The 22776-nt window shown below is 26.5% G+C and overlaps 3 protein-coding genes across 11 annotated transcripts in view; 2 read left to right on the top strand and 1 right to left on the bottom strand.

Annotated features, from left to right (window-relative positions):
• Positions 1–1984: 1984 nt before the first annotated feature.
• LOC130665633 (G-protein coupled receptor 143-like) lies at positions 1985–18708 on the top strand. 4 transcript variants are annotated; one of them, XM_057466097.1, is made up of 12 exons: positions 1985–2131; positions 2433–2681; positions 2757–3344; positions 9038–9286; positions 9353–9416; positions 9547–11359; positions 11440–13633; positions 13710–13821; positions 15942–16033; positions 16110–16288; positions 16372–16699; positions 17599–18708. In XM_057466097.1, the coding sequence occupies exons 7-12, from the start codon at positions 13484–13486 to the stop codon at positions 17821–17823; spliced, it is 1086 nt and encodes a 361-aa protein (XP_057322080.1). In that variant the 5' UTR covers positions 1985–2131; positions 2433–2681; positions 2757–3344; positions 9038–9286; positions 9353–9416; positions 9547–11359; positions 11440–13483; the 3' UTR covers positions 17824–18708. The 4 variants fall into 4 exon arrangements, with proteins under 4 accessions (XP_057322080.1, XP_057322082.1, XP_057322083.1 ...); XM_057466099.1 differs by lacking the exons at positions 1985–2131; positions 2433–2681; positions 2757–3344 and adding an exon at positions 8304–8445; XM_057466100.1 differs by lacking the exons at positions 1985–2131; positions 2433–2681; positions 2757–3344 and adding an exon at positions 8617–8887.
• Positions 18631–22605, bottom strand: LOC130665628 (A-kinase anchor protein 10, mitochondrial). 2 transcript variants are annotated; one of them, XM_057466087.1, is made up of 11 exons: positions 22301–22605; positions 21584–22171; positions 21364–21499; positions 21169–21292; positions 20198–20331; positions 19981–20131; positions 19720–19837; positions 19352–19529; positions 19206–19279; positions 19056–19108; positions 18631–18770 (listed from the first exon to the last, which is right to left on the bottom strand). In XM_057466087.1, exons 1-11 carry the CDS (start codon positions 22323–22325, stop codon positions 18681–18683), a joined length of 1671 nt encoding a protein of 556 aa, XP_057322070.1. In that variant the 5' UTR covers positions 22326–22605; the 3' UTR covers positions 18631–18680. The 2 variants fall into 2 exon arrangements, with proteins under 2 accessions (XP_057322070.1, XP_057322069.1); XM_057466086.1 differs by having other exon boundaries at positions 21364–22171.
• The window catches only part of LOC130665629 (kelch domain-containing protein 10 homolog), a 31956-nt gene continuing 31184 nt past the window's right edge, over positions 22005–22776 (top strand). For 4 of the 5 annotated variants that reach the window (XM_057466088.1, XM_057466093.1, XM_057466092.1 and 1 more), the window contains exon 1: positions 22095–22231. The gene's annotated coding sequence lies outside the window, so the exon portion shown is untranslated. Of the gene's footprint in view, positions 22232–22776 lie in introns of all 5 variants that reach the window. The other variant, XM_057466090.1, reaches the window with a different exon arrangement.

Raw genomic sequence — 22776 nt, 5'->3', positions numbered from 1 at the left:
GGAATTCGACAGATCTATGATTGTGTTTATCACGGAGCTCGCGTGAGTATATTACTAATATAATGGTGAAACATAATAATTATAATAATATTAATTATTAGCATGTCGTCAAAAAAATTTTCTTAACTAGACTGTAAAAAAAATGAAATTTTTTTTATAGTGTAATACTAATCTTGAGTTTTCATGTTGCGAAAGCAATAATATATGTAAACTTATAAGACTGGAATCTAATGAAGCTGTGACTGCATGTACAAAGCTCGGTATGTTTTTTATTTTTTTCTATCGATCTGGGACAAAGTCATAAAGACTTACATAAATCTAATTTATTTTTTTGTTGAGATCAACAAAGATCTATAACTAGATTACGGATATTAACTTTTTATCTATGCATAAGTCTAAATAGATCTAATTAAGTACATCATTGATCTAATAATGAACAAAATTAGTAGATTCACATTAGGGTTTTCATTTTTTGGACATGTTTTTTTTCTGTCGTACCTGAAAAACTGATAATTTATAGGAAAAAAAAAAAATATTCCCGCTTAAAAAAAATTTTCAAGTGAATTAGGGAAAAATTTTATTTCTGATTTCAATAACATAAGAAAATTTTTTTTTTCGGTTTCAATTTGATTTTTTGGTGTTGAAATAAGTTTTTTGAAAAGAATGAGTATAAAGCTTTTATAGAGCATAAAATTTGCTAAAAAAAAAGTTCATAAGAGCCAAGTTTGTATGACCAGTACTACTCAAGTTACAGAGCTCGAAAGGTTAACCGTGATACACAGAAAAAACAGTTAACTTGGTTCAAGAAAAATGTTATCTTCCGAATTTTCTTCCTGGATTCAATAACAATGAAACACTTGATTCAAAAACTCTTTTTTTTTCGACAGTAAATTCTCTTGCTATAAAAAATCTATTTTTGAAGTGAAATTGAAAATTTCTTATTGTACGGAAAAAAATTCTTGGCTAAAGAAAAGAAGTCATCTCACTCCAAAAAATCAACGTTTTGAACAAAAAAAAGTTTAATTGGGCCAAGAAACTTTTTCTTGCCACAAGAAAAAAAAATGTCTTGCTCCAAAAAATAAACGTCTTGAATGAAAAGAAAAAACACCTTGGGCCAAGAAAAAATCTCTTAGCCCAAAAAAAAAAATTCTCTTGCTCCGAAAAAATAGATTGCTTAAATAAAAATAAAAGTTGCTTGGGCCAAGAAAAAAAATTTCTTGCTCCAAAAGTTTGCTTCTTTAATAAAAACGAAAAATTTTCTCAGTCCCAGTAGTCATTTGAAAATTAAATAAAATTTAATCAGCGGTACTAATACATTGTAGCCAGAAGGTATCCAATTATTTCAAAGTCATTTGTATTATTATTGAGTAAATCATATGATTGACCCACCACTATAATATATTGAGGAAAGTAAAAAGTAAGTTAAGATAATTGCATAAAACTTTTCATCAACAACATTTGCAAAATTGATTGAAAGAAATCAATAATTTCCATTAACTCAAAACAGTATACTTTTCAAATTCATAGTTGTTCTTATCACATACATAGACGACTTCAGCTCCATCTCTTATTTTTTACTGTAATTTCACATTTCATTTCATCAAATACATCGTTTTTAACGGAAATATTTCTATAACAAGCCTAAAACCGTAGTCTTTCATTCAAACCTCCCTATAAACTTGTTTCAATTTCCATGTTTTTGAATCAATTGAAATTCAGTTGACTCAACTGCGGATATTCCAAGTACGCAGCGTATTTCGGAAGAAAACACGATTTTCATCAGTGTATAAATATACTTATGGTGTTATTTTTAACAATTTTAATAGACAAAATTCAACGTCTTTGTTATAACGAAATTTAATAAATGTACAATAAATTTCAGTTCATATAGGAGAATCATGTAATAATGATATAGAATGTGCAAATGTAGCCCATGCACGGTGTAATCAAAGTAAAAAATGTGAATGCATGGACGATTATGTGGCATTAAAGCCAACCAAGTGCGCACCACTTTTAGGTGGGTATTGTGAAAAAGATGAAGACTGTATACTTTTTAACTCGATTTGTACTAATTATCATTGTACATGCAAACCTTCTTATATATCACGTCCTCAATATCAATGTGTACCAGGTACGAAAAATATCTTTACTTATACAATGTATTTGAATGTTCGTTACCCTAGAGGATCCGAATTACGGTAAATTACCGTATTTTACTGTAAACTTGCCGCATTTTACTGGCATCTTTACTGTAATACAGTGAAATACTTCACTCTACGGTGAAATACCGCAAATTTGCGGTACAATACCGTAATTTACCGTAATTTCCGAATACCATAAATTACGGTAATTACACGATTCGGATCCGCTGGGGCGTGTATTCTATATATTTGTGCCACGAACCATAATTAAACAATTTTTGTCATTTTCAGCGTCAATTGGAATGAATTGTACTCATGATGATGATTGTGAAGATTTTAGACATGTTAAATGTACCATAAATAAAATATGTGCTTGTAGGCCACATCATATTTTACATAATAATGTTACATGTCTACCACTTTTAGATACTTACTGTGAGAATAATGAACGATGTTTATTTGAAAACTCTGTTTGTGTTGAAAATAAATGTCAGTGCAAAAGTGGATACATGGCTACTTCTCGTCAAAGTTGTGCAAAATGTAAGTATAATTATTTAAGATAATACTTTTGTAATCGTAACGTAAATTATTTTTTTTTTAAATATTATTTCCTAGCGCCGCTGAATAGAACTTGCTCAACTATTGATGACTGTGTTGATTTAGACAGATCAAAATGTTCTGACGATAAAAAATGTGTTTGTCAAGAAAACAATATTATAATTAACAATGCAATATGTATGCCTTCATTAGGCGGAATCTGTCAGACTAATATAGAATGTATGATCGGTCATTCCGTTTGTAATAATAATATCTGTCAATGTCAGCCTGGATATGAACCAAACTCTGATAATGAATGCAGAGCTTGTTAGTAGAAATATTTTGTGATTATTTGTTTTGTAAATTATTTCTTTATTTCACTAATTATTAATACTTTTCGTTCATAATTAATTGCAGCATTATTAGGAAAATCTTGTGAAGATAGTTTTGACTGTAATAACATATGGCATCTAAAATGTTCAAAAGATAAAATATGCATTTGTAAAACAAATCACGTTGTAGTAAACAACGCATCATGTATACCAAATTTAGGTGCACTTTGTCTATCTGGTGATCAGTGCAAGCCCGATAATTCCGTTTGTATTAATTATGAATGTCAATGCAAGCCGACTTTCGAACGTGTAGATAATCGTCACTGCATACCTTGTAAATATAGTGATCAAAATATGAATTAAAGTGAATTTTTCATATCACCTGAATTGAAACTATAAGTTTTAATGCCTTAATGAGCCATTTGAAACAAGTCAATTTCAAAATCAATGTATATGAATGGGTTGAAAATAATAAATTTTGTCTTTTGAGATAAGAAAAGGCTTATGCTCTTGCTGCATTCGTTTCTGACTTCAGTTTACCCCCAACAAAACCACATTTGTTTGTTGTGAACCTCAGAACAATTATCTATTATTGTAATCAATTAACAGTTAAATTTATACATCGGCGGCCAATCTTAAATTATCTCAGTTTGACTGGCTCCAGGCATTTGAACTCGAAGCTTCATTGAAAGTGGTGTGAATAGTATTGTTTATAGCATGCGGAGTAACGCACGGGTTTAGACTTTAAGTAATATGTCAGTCCTTACCCTTGTCTAAAATCGTCTTATTTCATGCATTGTCACATAATTTACTATTGTTTACGTAATTACATCTAATGATGGGATATGAAAAGTAGCGATTTTCATGATTCTTTTCAAATTAATAATGCATTTATTTTTTTATTATTTTTCTTCTTTGCTATGCCTTGAAGAAACATTAATATTAGGGTGGGCCAAAAAAATCGACTATTTTTTTTTTCATTTTATACTCTGATAAATAGGTTGGTAGACACCTCAAAAAAATTGTCTCCACGTATGAACTCTTAATTTTAATCGGAAAGTCCTCCGCCTCTCGGTTTTTTATTTTTTCCTTATTATTAGAAAGAAAAATTCATGTCTCGGTATTTACTATTTGGAAAAAATATTTCGTCTTATATAATTATAGGAAATTGCATTCTCTACAAAAAAAGGTCTCTTACAATTTTTTTGTAAACTTCACTGTTCAAAAGTTATTACAGGTTAAAGTTTGATTATTTTCAGGCAGATTTCTTTTTTCTTATGAATTTTATAACTTGTCAAAAAAAAAAAAATTATCATGATACGCGCATCTTATGGCTTTATAGGAAATTCACTGCCCTACAAAAATGGTCTCTTATGATTAGTCGATTAAATTAACCGTCGTTTAAAAGATATTCATCGTCAAACTTCAATGCACACTTATTTTAACAGTTTTTGATTAATAATTCGAACGATTTCAATTTAATTTATGAGTTTCGGAGAAATTCGTACAAACTTGAGTTTCTATCGCGAAAGTAACTACTATAGAAGTTCTCTGTTCGAAAATTTATTTGTAATTTATGATTCTTATAATATTGTCATAAATTTTATCTTTATTAATTAGAAATCCCGATCGTGTTGTTAATTATTTTTATGGCGTTTGTTCGGAGTATATTTTAAAACTTTTTTCCACAGAATAAATTGAAAAGAATTGAGAAGCGGTCACTCCATGCAAACTGTATATCTATATATACTAGGGTGATCCAAAAAATAACAAATTTTTTTTTTTTCTCGGAAACAGGTTCAAAAGTTTCATTTAGTTAAAAAAAAGACGCCTGTGAAAATAAGAGCTCTTAATATTAACATTAAGAGGTTCCTCATCGCACTTTTCTATTTTCCATAAGAATAACATGGAAAAAATTTTTTTCACGTCTTCTGATTTTTATCAGTAGCTAACGATGCGTCATAGGAATAATTGACAGGCATATTTTTGTAGGAAATTGAATGCTCTACAAAAATAGATTCTTATCATTTTTTGAGAAATCTATTTGTTCAAAAGTTATTTGAGGTTGAAGTCGAATTCATATTGAAATTTGAGATTTTCTTACTTTTCCAGCGAAACTATCAGACCTATTACAAAATATCATTGGACCTTTTTTGTAAGCAACTTTATTCCCTAGAAGTAGTTTCAAATAAAGTTTTACCGAATTCCGCATTGTTTTCTAGTTGTTTTTATTTTAATGTCAAGCTCTTAAAATTGATCAGAAGACTATTTTTTTTATGAGCATGACATTAAAATAAAAATAACTAGAAAACAATGCGGAATTCGAAAAAACTTTATTTAAAATAACTTCTAGGAAATAAAATTGTCTACAAAAAAGGTCCAATGATATTTTGTAATAGGTCTAATAGTTTCGCCAGAAAAGTAAGAAAATCTCAAAATTTAATATGAATTCGACTTCAACCTCAAATAACTTTTGAACAAATAGATTCCTCAAAAAATGATAAGAATCTTTTTTTGTAGAGCATTCGATTCCCTACAAAAGTATGCCTGTCAATTATTCCTATGACGCATCGTTAGCTACTGATAAAAATCAGAAGACGTGAAAAAAATTTTTTCCATGTTATTCTTATGGAAAATAGAAAAGTGCGATGAGGAACCTCTTAATGTTAATATTAAGAGCTCTTATTTTCACAGGCGTCTTTTTTATCTAAATGAAACTTTTGAACCTGTTCCGAGAAAAAAAAAAAAGTTTGTTATTTTTTGAATCACCCTAATATATGGGGCATTCCATGCCAAATCACCGAGGTTTTGACCCGACCCCCTTCGATTTCGCTGACACTTCTTTATCATTTTTTATCCTACCAAAGACATTTTTCTGAATTTTTTCAGATTTTTTTACCCAACCCAAAAAAAGTTACGAATTTTTGAAAAAAACCGCTCTTTTTTTTTTTAAATTGCTATAACTTTCTCAAAAATTAATCTTTCAGCACTTTTTTTTTTCAAAATTTGTGTTTTTAAATGTAGTTTTCAGAAAAAAATACAAAAAATGTTTCAAAAGTCACGATATATGAAATATTTCAGTTTTTTCAATAAAACCGTTATTTTTTCGAAGTTCGACACCTTCGATTCTCAATTTTTTTGTCTCAAAAAAAACTTCAACCAAGACAGTATTTAACCCCACTATTCCCATTTTGTGCCGACTTTCCTTTATATTTTTTTTTTTTCGATTGAAAATACAGAAATTTCTAAATTTGGCTTATTTTTTATGACTTTGCGCTGAAGTTTTTTTGGAATGTTTTTAAAAGATCAGAAGTTGAATAAAATTGGACAAAAACAACCGTAAAGTGTATTAAGGGCAAGGATTGATTTTTTCGGAAAAAAATTCCCAATTTTTAAATATAGTGAAACCTAAACCTACAATTAACCTTCTCAATAAGACAATTTATAGATAAATTGCGAAAAATATTGATAGCCCGAACTGAGAATCTAACCTAGACCATGTCGGTATCGCGCCGAGTGCTCTACCAGTTGAGATATCCGGTACTATACTATCTTCCGTTCGATTTGATCTAAAATTGTCTATAAGGCTATCTATATTTTTCTGAGTTTATCTATAAATTGTCTTATTGAGAATGTTAATTGTAGGTTTAGGATTCACTATATTTAAAAATTGGGAATTTTCTTCCGAAAAAATCAATCCTTGCCCCTAATACACTTTACGGTTGTTTTTGTATTCAAAAGCATTAAAAAGTATTTAAAATTTTTTATTTCGAATCGTTTTAAATCGCTTTTTTTAATCAGGGAAACAAAAGAATAGCTTTACTTGAATTAAATAAAAATTATTTCCTTCAATTCTACAAATTCTTGAGACAAAATTATACATTTTTGAAAATTATCAAGAATCTATGTTCTTGTATCAAGTAAATGTTTTTAATAAAAGTATTTTTTTTCTCATTGTGTTTTTCTTGTGAAACTACATAGTAAAAAAGGATTCGTCAAAATCTACACACACCGTGTGTGAAACAAACGTTTTACACTTATTTATATGTTACTTGAACATGTTGTGAGTGTTAAAAAAAGTTACACATGTATACGTTAAGAATAAAAATTTTCCAAGAATTTTGTTGTGATGGTCGACATTATTTTTAACATATTTTGTGTGTTGATTTGATAGTAACATATAAAAAGTGTTACTTTTGAATAAAATGACATTTTTGTGTGTTAAAAAATCAATCGATTGCGACAGTTCAAACAAGATAAACACTGTGTGTTAAATTGACACACAAAAGTGTTAAAAATTCAACACTCAGAATTTTAACACACGTTTTTTTTACACACTGACGATTCGTTTTTTACTGTGTAACGCCGCCTAAGTTTCCTATTCTCAACTTATCTTTACTATCTAGCCGTTTCATACTGCATTTTCAGAGTTTAGGAATAAAAAAAAAAACTGGAAGAAAAGTTTAAAAAATTTCTCTGCTCATAGAAACTTAAGTTTGTACGAATTTCCCCGAAACTCATAAATTAAATTGAAATCGTTCGAATTATTAATCAAAAGCTGTTAAAATTAGTGTGCATTGAAGTTTGACGATGAATATCTTTTAAACGACGGTTAATTTAATCGACTAATCATAAGAGACCATTTTTGTAGGGCAGTGAATTTCCTATAAAGCCATAAGATGCGCGTATCATGATAATTTTTTTTTTTTTGACAAGTTATAAAATTCATAAGAAAAAAGAAATCTGCCTGAAAATAATCAAACTTTAACCTGTAATAACTTTTGAACAGTGAAGTTTACAAAAAAATTGTAAGAGACCTTTTTTTGTAGAGAATGCAATTTCCTATAATTATATAAGACGAAATATTTTTTCCAAATAGTAAATACCGAGACATGAATTTTTCTTTCTAATAATAAGGAAAAAATAAAAAACTGAGAGGCGGAGGAGTTTCCGATTAAAATTAAGAGCTCATACTTGGAGAGAATTTTTTTGAGGTGTCTACCAACCTATTTTTCAGAGCATAAAATGAAAAAAAAAATAGTCGATTTTTTTGGCCCACCCTAATTAATATACTTAACTTTACACTGAAAAAAAAGTATAAGTCCCACGCTTATAAATTTAAGTGATATCGAAATACTTGGTATTGCGAATATACTTATACCAAATATAAGTCGCAACGCAATATTTTTAAGCGTATGACTTAAACTCGTTTAAGTCATACGCTTAAACCGAGTTTTAGCGCCACCGCAAAACTCATATAAGCACTACACTCAAATCCTTACACTCATAAATTGACAGAATTAGAAAAGAAAGGTTATGGAAATAAATATTGCTATATTTATTTCAAAATTAAATTTATTTCAAAATTAAAAAATAATTAATAATAATTATAATTGTAATATAAGTCACAGAGTATTAACGCTAGATGTGACAAGGTATATTAATACTCATATAATTAGTTTTTAAAATATTTAAAGATGAAATAATAATTTTAATAATGGTTATAGATCGTACAATTATAAATGATTTATCAGAATCAGAATCAGAAAGGAATCCATAAATGATTATTTTTAATTCCAATTATGTAATTAATCTTTTGAATGCTCTTAAGAACGATGTATAGGTTAAAGCAGGTTAAAGGTATAATATAAACACGGGGAAAAAAGATGCGACATACGCGCTGAGTCTTACTTTTCTTACTATACTCTCTGGACTTGCTATAGTATCGTACGGAAAATATAAGTCACTCACTTAAACAGAGTATTGCGATAATACTTAAACTTTTTATATTATATCCGCAATACCAATTCATTAAAAAAGAGTATACCAATAGGACTTAAACTTTTTTTTCAGTGTACTGTTAACAAAAAATTCAAAGTAATTGCTATTTTTGAATCGAAGTAAACACATATTCTCGAGACATTGTACCTTATAAAAAAAAAATGTATAGAAATGTCAAGTTAAAAATTTTATGACTATATGGATTCCTTTTTTCTTCATAGTATGATTGTTGAGTTTTCATTTCAGCTTCACTAGGAAAATCTTGTAAAAACAATTATGATTGTGGAGATTATTTGCATTCAATGTGTTCCTCAAATAAAATTTGTGTATGTAGAGAAAATCAAATGGTGATAAATAATGCCACTTGTGTACCATTATTAGGCGGAACTTGTAAATACAATGAATTATGTAGAGTGGATAATTCTGACTGTATTAATAATGAATGTCAGTGTATAAATAACTATAAAGCTATGTCTAATAACATATGCGTGCGAAGTGAGTAAAATGACAATGAATAAGAAAAAATAACTTCAGTGTTGATTATTTTTATTTTTTTCTCAGGTGAGCCAGAATTTTACGACTGAATTCTCATGTAAAATTATGACCATTTTGAAAAACCACTGGGGTACTTTTACATTATGATTAATATTTGTTAAAAAATAAATCGAATATATAAATATATTTATACATTCATACATATATATGCTTTGTTTGACGTAATTATAAGTATTTCTAAAACTCATTTTAATTTTCAGAAAGCCACGGTCTTACATTTATGTAATATAATGATTCTCATACCTAGATAACTGATTACGGTAATATACAACGATATATAATTATTACTTTCTTCAAATTGTCAAAAAGTATATCTTAAGCGCATCAGTTTTTATAGTTTGAAACAATAAAATTTTACTTGTGTTTGTAAGCTTTTAATGTATGTGAGAGAATTAACCTAAAGTATTACTGATGCGCGGCTATATCTATATGGCAAGATGACGTATTTTATCATTTCAAACAATAAAATTTACAGACCAAGAGTGACTATTTTTTTCCATATCAATATATTTTAGAGAATCATTCTTATACTTTTTCGCTTCAAACAATACATTGAATCGTACTCGTACAATGACGGGTGATCTGTTAATATTCTTAATTTTAACTTTAACTCAAGTTAATTCTCAGGTTCCTAATGCTATTAACATCCAAAAAAAATGATTTATTAAAGTTGGGATCATCTTGTCAATATGATACAGATTGTTTAAGTTTTGATTTTGCAATTTGTACTATACGACGGGTAGTCGACTGTAACTCAATTTTTCGATTTCTTGTCTTCGAATAAGTGGAGCCGCGATTCTAAACAATTACCATTTATTTTTTTTAGCTTTAAATTCAATTAATTATAAATAATTAACCATAATTAATAAATTAAATATCTAATTTAAATGTCATAGACATATTTTTTTTTTCCATATAATTACAAACAAATATTTTACCATTAATCATGATTACATTAAAAATGATTATTTTATTGTAATCAATGTAATTAGTTACGTAGTAAGTTCTTCTGAAGATAGTAGCACAGACTAGGGCGGCTAATTTTAAAAATAATACAAAAAAAAAGTAATATTTTTATAAATATTACTTTTTTTTATTCGTATATACGAATCATGACGTAAGAGTTTTTTTACAATTATGTGGTTTTGAGGATTCAGAGATTGTAATTTTGTAGCATATAAATATAAATTATCATTAAAGTTAAACCGATTACTGCCTAAACTTCACGGTAAAATAAAATATGTAATAAAAAAAGTTGTGTAATATTTTAGTATCTATTTTGATGAGTAAATAATAACAGCGGCCCTTTGAAAATAAAAAATATTAAGAAAAATAAATTAATATGTTAATTATATAACTACTAATTCAAAATATTAAATTTATTACTCCATAAATCATAAAACATTTTTTTTCTACTTATGGGTTGATCAATAATAATAATAATAAAATTTAAGTAAATAACTCATTGTGAAATCATAAAACCTCTTTTACCTTTTGGAAGATAAAAGATTTAACAAGTCAGTTCAAATCTAAACATCAAACATGATAGTTATCTAACAATTTATCCTTTAAAAAAAAATATTAACTTGAATTTTTGGTTATTACTTACTTAAATTATTAATAATTTAATAGAAAGTGAATAATTATAAAATAAAATTTTAAAAAATTATAATTATAAATATGGAAACATGTGAAAAAATTTTTGAAGAAAGTAAAGATTGTCAAGAAAATAAACCACAAGATTCATGTCCTGATAATCCATATGTGGAAATTCATCAGGAAGATATAACTGATGAAGGTAAAAAAAAAAGAAATAAAAGAAGTATTATTGATGCTCCTCGCAAACCCAAGTGTATGGACAAAAATGGTCAATGTAGAAATCCATTGTAAAAAATAAATAGAAGTGATAATCAATAATCAATTAACAGAGTTTTTAAATATTAATAGACTTAATAACGTCAGTTTATTTCAAGACACCGTCGAAGATAGACAGAATGATTATTTAAGCTCACGGTAAGAAATCCATTCATAAAGTTTTAATATTTTAAATTAAAGATAAGATTGAAATAATCTCTTTTTTTTTAACAAATCAGATAAGACGTAATTAGTTAATGCAAATAAAAAGTAATCAGCTGAAAAGTTATTTAGAAAAACACATTTTTAAAAATTTCATTCAATATGGACGTGATTTCTATCGAAGAAAATTTGAAAGAAAGTGAAAACTCAAATTTTCATGCAGACGATACAGAAAATAAGGGCGAGGACAAGGATAAGAATAAGGATATTAATGAAGAATCTAAACCGAAACGAAGAACAAAGAGAAATATAATTGCAGTACCTACAAATCCAAAAGTACGTAATAAACGTTTTGTTAACGGACGATGGAGAACTCCTCTTTGAAATGTTTACTTAAATTTAAATTTATCTCAAAGAACAATACTTAGTAGTTTAGTAGTTTACTTACTTTGTGTATTGCACAATTCAGATGTTAAATGTTTAATTTTATCGCAATGTATTTCAATCTTTTCGTTATATAAATTGTATTTCTTAAATTATAATCTCAGTAATTGAATCTAAAATTTATTTTTAATGTAATAACGCACGATGAAATGTTCAATATAGTAAATCATAATTAATTTTGTTTGAAATCAATTAATTAATTACATATTTTTTTCACTTTTAATTCCTATGGAAATTTTGGGTGTTTTTTTTTTTCCTGTTCACTTCCTTTATTATTTTCTATAAATATTTCTGTGTGGCCAACTGAATTCATTTAATTTTAATAATTATAAACCGGTATTAAATGACTAATTGATTTGCTATATTAGGAATATAATAGTATAAATGTAAATATTGATATGAATCGAATAAAAATTATTACTGCAGGGGAAAACGTAAAAATAAGAGTTCCCTGAGAATTTTATAAAAAAATAAATTTAAGAGGGACAAAAGCTTAAAATTTTAATCGAAAAATTGTTAAACTTTAAAACAGTTTTAAACAATTATTTTGTAACAATTTAATTTAAACTTTTATTTTAACAATAATTTGTTTAAATTAATTTTTTCACATTTTAAACATGTATAATATGTATGAAAGGTCAAATGTAAATGATAATTTTGAAAAAAAAAAAAAAATTATTTTGAAATCTAATTTTTTTTCGGCGGCCCATTTTACCTCAAATTTAGATTTTTGTAAATAGTGGGTTCACATAAAAATAAAATAGTATTTAGCGGCTGAGTGAAAGTAAATTAAAATAAATTTTTTTTACTTTTTTCTTTAATTTGAAGTATTTCTCAAATTTCTTAATACTTTATTATTTATAGTTAATTCAAGAAATTGTGTTTTATTCTATAAATTATAATTCATATTAATTATCTTATTTACTTGTTTAAATGTACTCGTTTAAATAAAAAAAAAAATGACTTATTTTTTTGATGTTAAAAATATTTGTTAATAGCGTATTTTACTGCCGTAATTTTTTTGTTTAAACATATTCGGTGTTATATTAATTTATAAAGAACAATTGTTAATAACGAGTTAAAAATAAGAAAAAATAAACAATCAATCAAAATTAAATTATATAATAGGTCGATTTTCAGATAAGGAAAATAATAAAATAAATAAAAATCCTTCATGAAAAGACAGACAATCGATCGATCATGATCTTGTGGGGCTTCAAGGTAAGATAATATATCTTGTGAGTCCGGTTTAATAAACACATATATAACGTTAAACTCATAAATATGTATTAGTTTACGAGTTTTAAATGTGAATGTACTTAAATTATTATCCCCAACTGAAACCGGTTGTTATGTATTCTATCGACAATTATTTAATTACACATCACACAATTACATCTCACATATAAAATATTTATATCAATGTTAATGTAGATTTATAAACATAAATATAAATATATTTTTCTATAATTATATACTAGAGTTTCTCTTCATTTCTTATCAATAGCGTTATCATTGCTCTGTTCTGTTTATCACAAAAGTGGTCTTGTCTTATAATATTTCCATCAGATCAAGAAAATTTTTTAAGGTCTACGTCAGTTTATGTGACAAAATTAGTGTTCGTTTTTTTTTTTTTACTTCTGTTCAGTGAATGTATTGTTGATAATTTAAAAAAAAATGGCTGATCCAACAATTCAAACATTCTGTTGCCGACACAACAACAATACCGATATTGCTATTATTATAATGCAAGAATTTAATACAGACATTTATAATACTGTGTGTTTATTATCTTCAGTTATAGGAATATTTGGTGCAATTTATCAGGTATAATTCATAATTTATCAATAATATATTAAGAAAATATATGAATTAATAAATTATAAAAAATAATTTAATTTAGATATTACCTAGAGAATTGGTTGTCAATCAATATCGTTGGCAAAATTTTTCTTCATCAAGAAGTCGACGAATAATTGTTTGGCTTGCTGTTGCTGATTTATTTGCATCATTAGGTAATTGATTAAAATCAGTTTATTTTAAATAAAATTTATTTAATTTAAATAAATAAAATCAATACTTGAAAAAAATCAACTTTTACGGTTAAAAAAAAAATTTGATATTTATAAAATTTTACGATGGATTGACGAAAATCTAAGCGATAGAATAAAAATTACAAGTAGGAGCTTAAAATTTTAATCTTTACGGGTTTAAAAATAGTATCGAAAAATTGTTTTAATTATCAATTTCACATAATAAAAAATTTTAAATTAAAATAATAGAAGTATTTATCTCCGTAAGATGGACAGTGATGTGTGATTAATCTATTTAAAGCTGGCAAAATAAATTGTAGATTTTGAACAGTTTAAATGAGCGTAGTACAGTTACTCGATAACTACAAAATCAGGGTGGCCACGAAGAAATGATTTCAAAATTCCCTGATATTTCCCGGTTTTCCAGTAAAGTTTTTCACATTTTTCCCTGATTTATAAATTTTATTCGTATCATTTAGATATTCAAAGTTTTTATTATATTTTCATTTTTAATAATTAAATTTGATAATTAAATCATGCGAGAAACCAGAAAAAAAGGGCGATAAAATAAATCAATATTGCCTTACTTTTGATTATTCGATATTAAAAACGTATAAGTTAAAATATTTAATAAGAAATTTTATAATTTAAATAAATTCAAAATACACTAGTTACAAAAATTAAGAGATATTACAAAAATTTCAAATTTTTTAGTAATTTTCAACAGTTTGTAACTCGAAGGAAAATGGTCGTACAATAAAAACAAAAAGTCAATCTGTAGCTTCAGGTGTCTAGTTTTCTGATCTGGGTCTTTGAATTTTTTTATTATGCACGGTTCCGGAGCAATCAAAAATCAATCATAATTATCGAAAAAAATTTATTGAAGCTCGAAGACCGTTTTTAAGACGAGCAAAAATTTGGTAAATTTCTTTTTCGATGGTTTTCTAAGGATTACTCCGGAACCGCATATAACAAAAAAATATAAAGACCAGATCCAAAAACTAGACACTTGAAACTACAATTTGCTTTTTTTGTTTTTGTCGTATGACCATTTCCCTTCGAGTTACAATCTGTTGAAAATCACTTTAAAATTTGAAATTTTTTTAATATCCCTTAATTTTTATAACTAGTGTATAATTTAAAATTTTGAACTGTTACAATTTAATTCCCGGATACTTTTCGAAATTCCCTGACATTTCCATGATATTTCCTGGTTGCATTAAATTCCCTTATAATCCCCGATATTCCCGGTTTTCCCGGTTCGTGGCCACCCTGAAAATAATATACAACTGAAACATGTAGTAGATGCATACACGGAAAAAAAAGAACTGTTGCTGCAACAGGAATAGGTCTGTGACTACAATAAGAATAATCTATGGCTGCAACAGGACTAGCCCTGTAGCTACAACAGGAATAGACCTGTGGCTGCAACAAGACTGCTCTTATAGCTGTAACAAGGCGGGTCCTGTAGCTGCTACAAAACTTTCCTGTTGCAGCGACAGTTACTTTTTTTCCGTGTAGGACTAAGTTACTATCCGCCTCCAGTTACTGTCGGACTAACGCATTGAAGCTCGCTACGGTGTTTTGGCTCCGATCGTACTAGTAGAAAGATAGTCTAAGGCAAAATTCATCAACATCAACCTTACCGATGAGTCCGTTGATGTACTGAAGATAAAACTATCGCCTTTGATGATATTTATATCACTTTACATACATGATTTAAGTCTTGACAATTGACTTAGGAATCAACTCATCCTCAATTAAAGTTCTATGCCACATATTACATATTAGCAGTTTTAAACTTTGAAATAAAATAACAATGAAAGAAAATCTAAATAAAAATATTAAGAAAATTCATAAATTCAGAGGTAAAATAATTATCTACTTCATACACAATGTCGTTTGTTATCTAATAATGCAAAAAGCATCATCAATCCGCCGTTAGATACTTTCTGATGGAATTTATCCAACTGCGATATGTACAATAGATAATTGGTTATTAAAAAAAAATAGGAAACCCCACTTGTACATAAATACCAAAAATTCTCTTAATAATTATAATTTATAGGTAATTACTTATCAACTAATAAATTTTTAAATAGGAATATTTATTCGTTCAGCGTTATGGATAAACTATAAACCAATCATGCCAACGAATGACTTCACGAGTGTTATACTTTGCGCATTGTCATCGGTAATTATATTTATTTATTTTAGAAATATTTATAAGAAAAAAATAAAATTATTGTCATGATTATTAAGTATTTTAGGCATGGACTCAATATTTTTATATGTCAACATGGATATGGACAATGTGTTATGCAATTGATATGAAATTATTATTGAGTGAACGACCGAGTAAATATGGATGGTATCATGCAACTGCATGGATTTTACCCGCAGTATTAACAATATTCGGATTAACAATTCTTTATATTCCTAAAGCTAAGTTAGTTGACGCATTAGCAAAATAAATATTAATTATTATAAACATAGTTTAATAAATTAATTATAAATAAAATTTTTTTACAGCTGTCACGAATCAGTAACAATGACAACGGCTATTTTACGGATTCTACCAAATTATTGTGTTACTTATTTATTGCTGGCTATTGTAATGATTGTTAATCCAGTTCTATATATATCGTCAACAAAAGATTTACAAAATGCTGTTATATGCAGTATGGCACAGATGACTGGACGCGAACGTAAACTTGTCCAAACAATTCAAGTTAAATTTGCGATGATTAATTTAGTTTATTATATTTGTTGGGTACCAAATTTGATTAATGGAATACTTTTATGGACACTTTGGTTTCATTTACCCGTTAAAGTTATTATTGCCTTGTGGTATATTATGGTAAGATTATTTAAATAACGATGTTTTAAAGGTTCCCTACCCATAAGAAAAAAATATATATCCAGACAAATCTGCATATATACAACATATATATAAATATATGTCTCATATATGCAGATTTGCCCGAATATATATTTTTTTCGTATGGGTATTGACTGAGATGGTCATTTATTGAGTTTATGTTAAGTTCAAGTTAACAATTTATAACTTTGTTAGCAAAGTCAACTCCCTGGCGGATCCGGATTACGGTAAATTGCGGCATTTTACGGAAAAACTACTTTTTTTTTTACGGTACTTGAACTGTAAATTTGAGGTAATTTACTGTAAGAGAACGTTGATTTACCGTAAAATTGCGACAAGCCTGCGGTATTTTACCGTCAAGTATTGCACTCTAAAAATAAAAAAGTATACGGTGCTTACGACAAAAATGCCGCAAATTACGGTAAATTGCCGTATTTTACCGTAATTAGCCTTAAATTACCACGTATGACTATAACTTATCGTAAATTGCCGTAAAATGCGGCAAGTTTGCTGTAGAAATACCGTATTTTACAGTAAATTACGGCAAACTACGGTAAATTATGCTAATTTACCGTAATTTGGATCCACCAGAACTTAATTCAACATTAAGTTAGCAAATGCTCACCTTGGCCACTAGGCCTGTAAAAAAAAAAACTACGGAATCAAAATTTTAAATTAATTGTTACACAATTTAAAAATACTGAAACTTAGGAAAAATTATTCAAGTTCATATTTCTTTTAAAGTTTTTCTAATACTTTTAAAATATTTTTTCATTGATTAGAATTATACTTCATTGTGATATTTTTGATTTAAAAAAGATCTAACCCGATAATTTAATTGTGTTTCATAAAGTAATTAATATCAATTACTATTTTAGGCTGTAACAAACCCACTGCAAGCATTTTTCAATGCGCTAGTATATCAACGATGGGGTAAACGTGAAAAATTTTTTTCATGGTGGAAAAAATTACGTCAATTGTTTACAAATAATAAACTGAATGATAGTGAAGAGTTAGATGAAGTGTCGCCATTATTAAATATCACGCCACAATATGAATGCTGTACACCACACACTAGCATTAATGGCTCATCATCTTATTAGACTGATTTTTATTTTAATTTATTTATTAATTTAAATGATCATTAACATTTAAGTTTATTTTATATTTATTTTTTTATTGTACAGGTACATAGACCATTGTTTTATTTTTATACAACATTCAGTCATTCACATACAAATATGAGACAATATTAATTAAATTTTTGTTTTATTGATATTGTTTAGTTTTAAATTTTTTCTCACTCAGTTGGTTGCAAGTTTGTTTCTAATATGAATTTAAATTAATTTAGTTAGCACCTTCGGATTAATACATTAATACATTCGGATAAATATCGACAACTAATTTACTTTGTTTTATCATTTAAAAAATAGTATCTTTTATTAATCTCACTAAATACAGTACTCGTTTTATAATTAATAATTATCAATTATATTCATAAGTCGCGCACAAAATTATTTACATTTAATTGTAGTGTAAGATAAAAAAAAATTATAATCGAAGTCATGGATTACTTGATTGGAAGAATTTTTTAGTTTAAAAAAAATAATTTTATTAATAAAATAATAATGCCACGAATAAAAAAAAATATTTATAAAATTAAAATATTATATTAAATAATAATTAATAATAATAAAAGTAATAATAATTAAATGTAATAATAACTGTCATTAAAAGTATTTAAAAAATATTAAAAAATACTATGCAATAATCTCACTTAATTAGATCGTAAAATTTAAATATAAATAAAATATTATAATTTTTTTTAGTATCAAATTTAAAAGTCGATGTTTAATTTTGGCACGAGAATAGTCTCGTATTTTTTAGTAACGGCAGCAAAATATCTCAATAAATCAAGATTTAATAGTTAAAAATAACTTTTTTAATAAATAAATGAAATTCAAGAAGGAAGTTCTGATACACCTAAAGTAAGCGACGTTATTTCACGTACAATCATCTCAGCTATTTTCCATGCTAATTCTTCTTTAGCCTATTTTTTAAAATTATTAATCAATTATTTATAATAATAATAAATTATTAGTACAGTCAACCTGAGTAACTTCGAATCTGGGTAATATGAATCCCGGCTTAAAAACATGATCAGGTTTTTTATACCAGCCAATTAAGTATCTCTAGATTTTAAACCGTCTATTGATTACTAGTTTATGTAAAAATAAAAAAATAATGTAAGAATTGTCTCAATATTATTTTTTCAGAAAGACATTTCTACTCATGTTGACTCTATGATTAAATAATATTTAATAAATAAATTTACCTTATCTTCTTCCATATGGATAAGTCTCTTAACTGCTCGTGATAATCGCGATTCTAAAAATAGTATTTTATTTAATAAACAAGTCAAAAAAAAAAATAATCAATATAAAGCTCTCGAAGGTTGATAATTTGAATAAATTTATAAATTTACCGTATTTACGATGAGGATCTCTTTCTATTTCAGTAACAAATCGTCCCATACTATCAACATATCCCACGCTTAAACTAAAAAAAAACAATTACTGAAAATTAAAATGACTATTTAAATTGAAAATAAAAAAACTTTAATAAAATTACCTATACTTATGACGTTTCCAAAGTGAATCGGGGTCATAAAGTTGCCGAGTATCAATATTCAGACTACAATTCATTTTATTATCACGCGATGAACGATTATCATCGTCATTATTACTCATTTGTGTTGTATCGTGTGTTCCTAGACTAAAAATACTCACTTCGCTGCTACAATCAGACTCTAAAATAATATGTTATTTGAATTAAATATTATAATTATAAATTCATAATTCATAAAAAATAAAAAGATTTGTAATTTGTTGATTCAATCATTTTTTTTTATCATTTATTAATTATTTACTTTGTTTTTGTGTTAATTTTGAATGTTATTGGTTACTTATTAATAAATAATGATTAATGTATATTTTTACCTGCTCTCTTCAAACGTTGATGAGAGTGAGAGGCACAAGCGCCACTTTGAATTGTGCTGATCAACTCAGATAAGTATTTGTAATACAATTGGGAAGATAAGAAGGCAGGTAGATAATGCTGCAATGATAAAGTACTGATAAGTTTATCATTGTGATTATTATTTTATTTTTTTATCAACTAGTGGCAATAATTATACTTATGATAGTGAAAGTAATGTAATGTAATATAATTAATAAATATTTATAAGTATGTTAACTTACTTTACTTAAAAAATTATATACAATTATACTTGGTTTATCAAAACAATCTGGTTGTGGACCATCATCACCTTCGCAACAAATATTTTGTTCTATTAAAAATCGTATTTTATCTGTGAAACCCAGAGGCATTGTTGCTTGAAGACTAAAATACCTAATTGAATAATATTAGATAAGTATTTACTTTTATCTGTTTACAAAGAAAAGAAAATTGCTTTACTTTTCATATATTATAAGAGCGTCTGCTTGCGCTTCCTTTGGGTCAGTACTTGTTTTTGATAAAAGATTCTGCTTATAATTTATCGCAGACATCCAGAAATCTAATAACTCACGTTTATTTTCTAGTTCCATAAACTAAATCAGAAAATGTAATGTTAATTTTAATAATATAAGTTATTATGCATAATTTATTTATAAAAATCATCATAAATATACTCGGTTATGTAACGTTATTAATTTAAATTACATAAATTGCGTTAATATCTTAGTTCTAAATTATAATTGTTAACAAGACGTGAATAATTTTTCAATTTATTTAATTTAAATGGTTTTTTAATTTATAAATTTAGTTTATCTTGATTGTTTTAAAGATTTAAAACTTCAATTTTTCTTAACCTGATTCGTTCCTTTTCTATGATTGGACATTTTTACGATATACTGGCAGAGAAAACTATTAAAATCGAATAGACCAGAACGAATGATTTTATGATGTAGTATTACGTACTTTAAACATGAAACACTTGAAAAAATTGTTACTATTTAAATATTTTAATTAATAACAACTAGATAATCACTATTTAAACAAAAGTCATGTTTAAAAATAATAATTAAACAATTTGAATTGTACTGATAAGATACCCCAGCAACTTTTACTATCAATCTAAATAATTAAGATACAAAAATATGTAAAATAGATTAATTAGTCAGTGCCTGAAAAGTAAAAAACTAACAATATAAAGAATTTATATCAATTAATAATTTTTTTACAAATACTTACAAGTAATTTATTATATAATTATCCTAAAACTACAGTTTTTTGCTACCTTGATAATTTTGATCTCTATTACTGATCTGATAACGCTTAGTAAGTAATCTAAATTTTCAACGTTATATATTGTAATTTATATTAATATTTATCACAAAACTACACAGTCACATGCTGTTTAAAAAAATGATATATATTTTATTTACCTCCATAAAATAAAAAAATGCTGTTTCGTTGAATAATATATCGGCTAATTTGACATCACCGCTTGTTAAAACATCTATTTGATGTTTACAATGAAATTCACTTCGTAAAAAATCGTTGATATACCTAAAAAAATTATAAAACAATTTAAATAAATTATTTAAATAAAAACAAAAATTCTTTTTTTAAGTACTTACTCATCTTCTAAAACTTTATAAACAATTTTTTGCGCCAACAACAAACCCTTTATAAGCATCACGGCATTTAAATTACCAGCAGCTTGCTCCATTTCCGCTTTAAATTCAAATGTCAGCTCTCCCAATCTCAAATGATCTTTAAGAATATATTTTTTATAAATTTTCAAAGCATCCTGAAAAACACTTGACATTTCACCACTACCATTATCACCATCATTACCAGTACTTTTACAATGTACCATTGATTTATCCAATAGTCTAGTCTTTGGTCGTTGATAATTATTTTTACAATCATTATTTACAATAACATTATCATTATCCTTATGATCATCTTTAATATTTCTATCACCATTACATTCATCCTCTAAGCAATTATCATTATTATCAGCCGGAAACTTGCCATTTAAATTAATATTATTAGCAATAATATATTTATCAGATGTTTCACGTACAAATTCAACTTCCATCCAATATTTAATCAACGCTAATTTACCACGACTCTCCATAAATTGTATAAAATAACCAAGTCCATCTTTGTCATCAAGAATTTCACTTAATGTTTTAGATAAACGTGATCGTGCTGATGATATTTCTGTTATTAAACTATCACGTATTTCTTCATCATCATCCGCTTCCTCTTCTTCAAGACTACGTAACGCTAATGGTCTTGATAAAATAGATGTTGATACTAATGATGTTGATGTTGATAGTGTCGATGTTGTTGTCAAATTTATTAAACCATCAGTAAATGATTTATCTGAGCTCGTTGACTTTGCTGGTGAGCTTTGAGATTTTAATCTGTCTCTACCTGATTATATTTTTATTTCAAATGAAAAATAAAAACAAATTATTGACATTTCGGATTGAGGTTAATACATCAATATTTATTTTTTTAATTATTTATTTATTTAATAAGTAGTTCATTAATTATAATTACCTGTTTTCTTAAAAAATTGTAACATTATTAGTTACTAGTGAAACCATTGTAAACAAATCTATTATAAATGTCAGTTGTATTTTAGTAACCACGCAACGTAGTGTATTATTAAGTAATTGGTTATTCTGATAAATATACTCAGAATTATTTAATTTATCAATGACATTAGTAATTAATAATAATTAAATGTTATATTTAATGATAAATTAATTTTTATTATTTATATCAATTGACAAATGTAATTTATATCGCGGAAACATTTTTTTTAATCAAATGTCATTGGGTACTTATTGCAAAACAACGACCATTTTTATTTTTATTCTTGAAAAACTTGAATATCGATAGTTGATAAAATATATTCGAGATATTTTATATACATTCGATTCGATATTCAACATTTAAAATTTTTGAAATGGTTTCAATAAATATAATATTACTTTTAAATGGCATTTATTTATTTATTTGTTGATTAAAAA

This window comes from Microplitis mediator, chromosome 3, assembly GCF_029852145.1.
Source record: "Microplitis mediator isolate UGA2020A chromosome 3, iyMicMedi2.1, whole genome shotgun sequence".
NCBI classification, from domain to species: Eukaryota; Metazoa; Arthropoda; class Insecta; order Hymenoptera; family Braconidae; genus Microplitis; species Microplitis mediator.
Note: the sequence above shows the minus strand (reverse complement) of the source record. Positions and strands in the feature narration are given on the sequence as shown.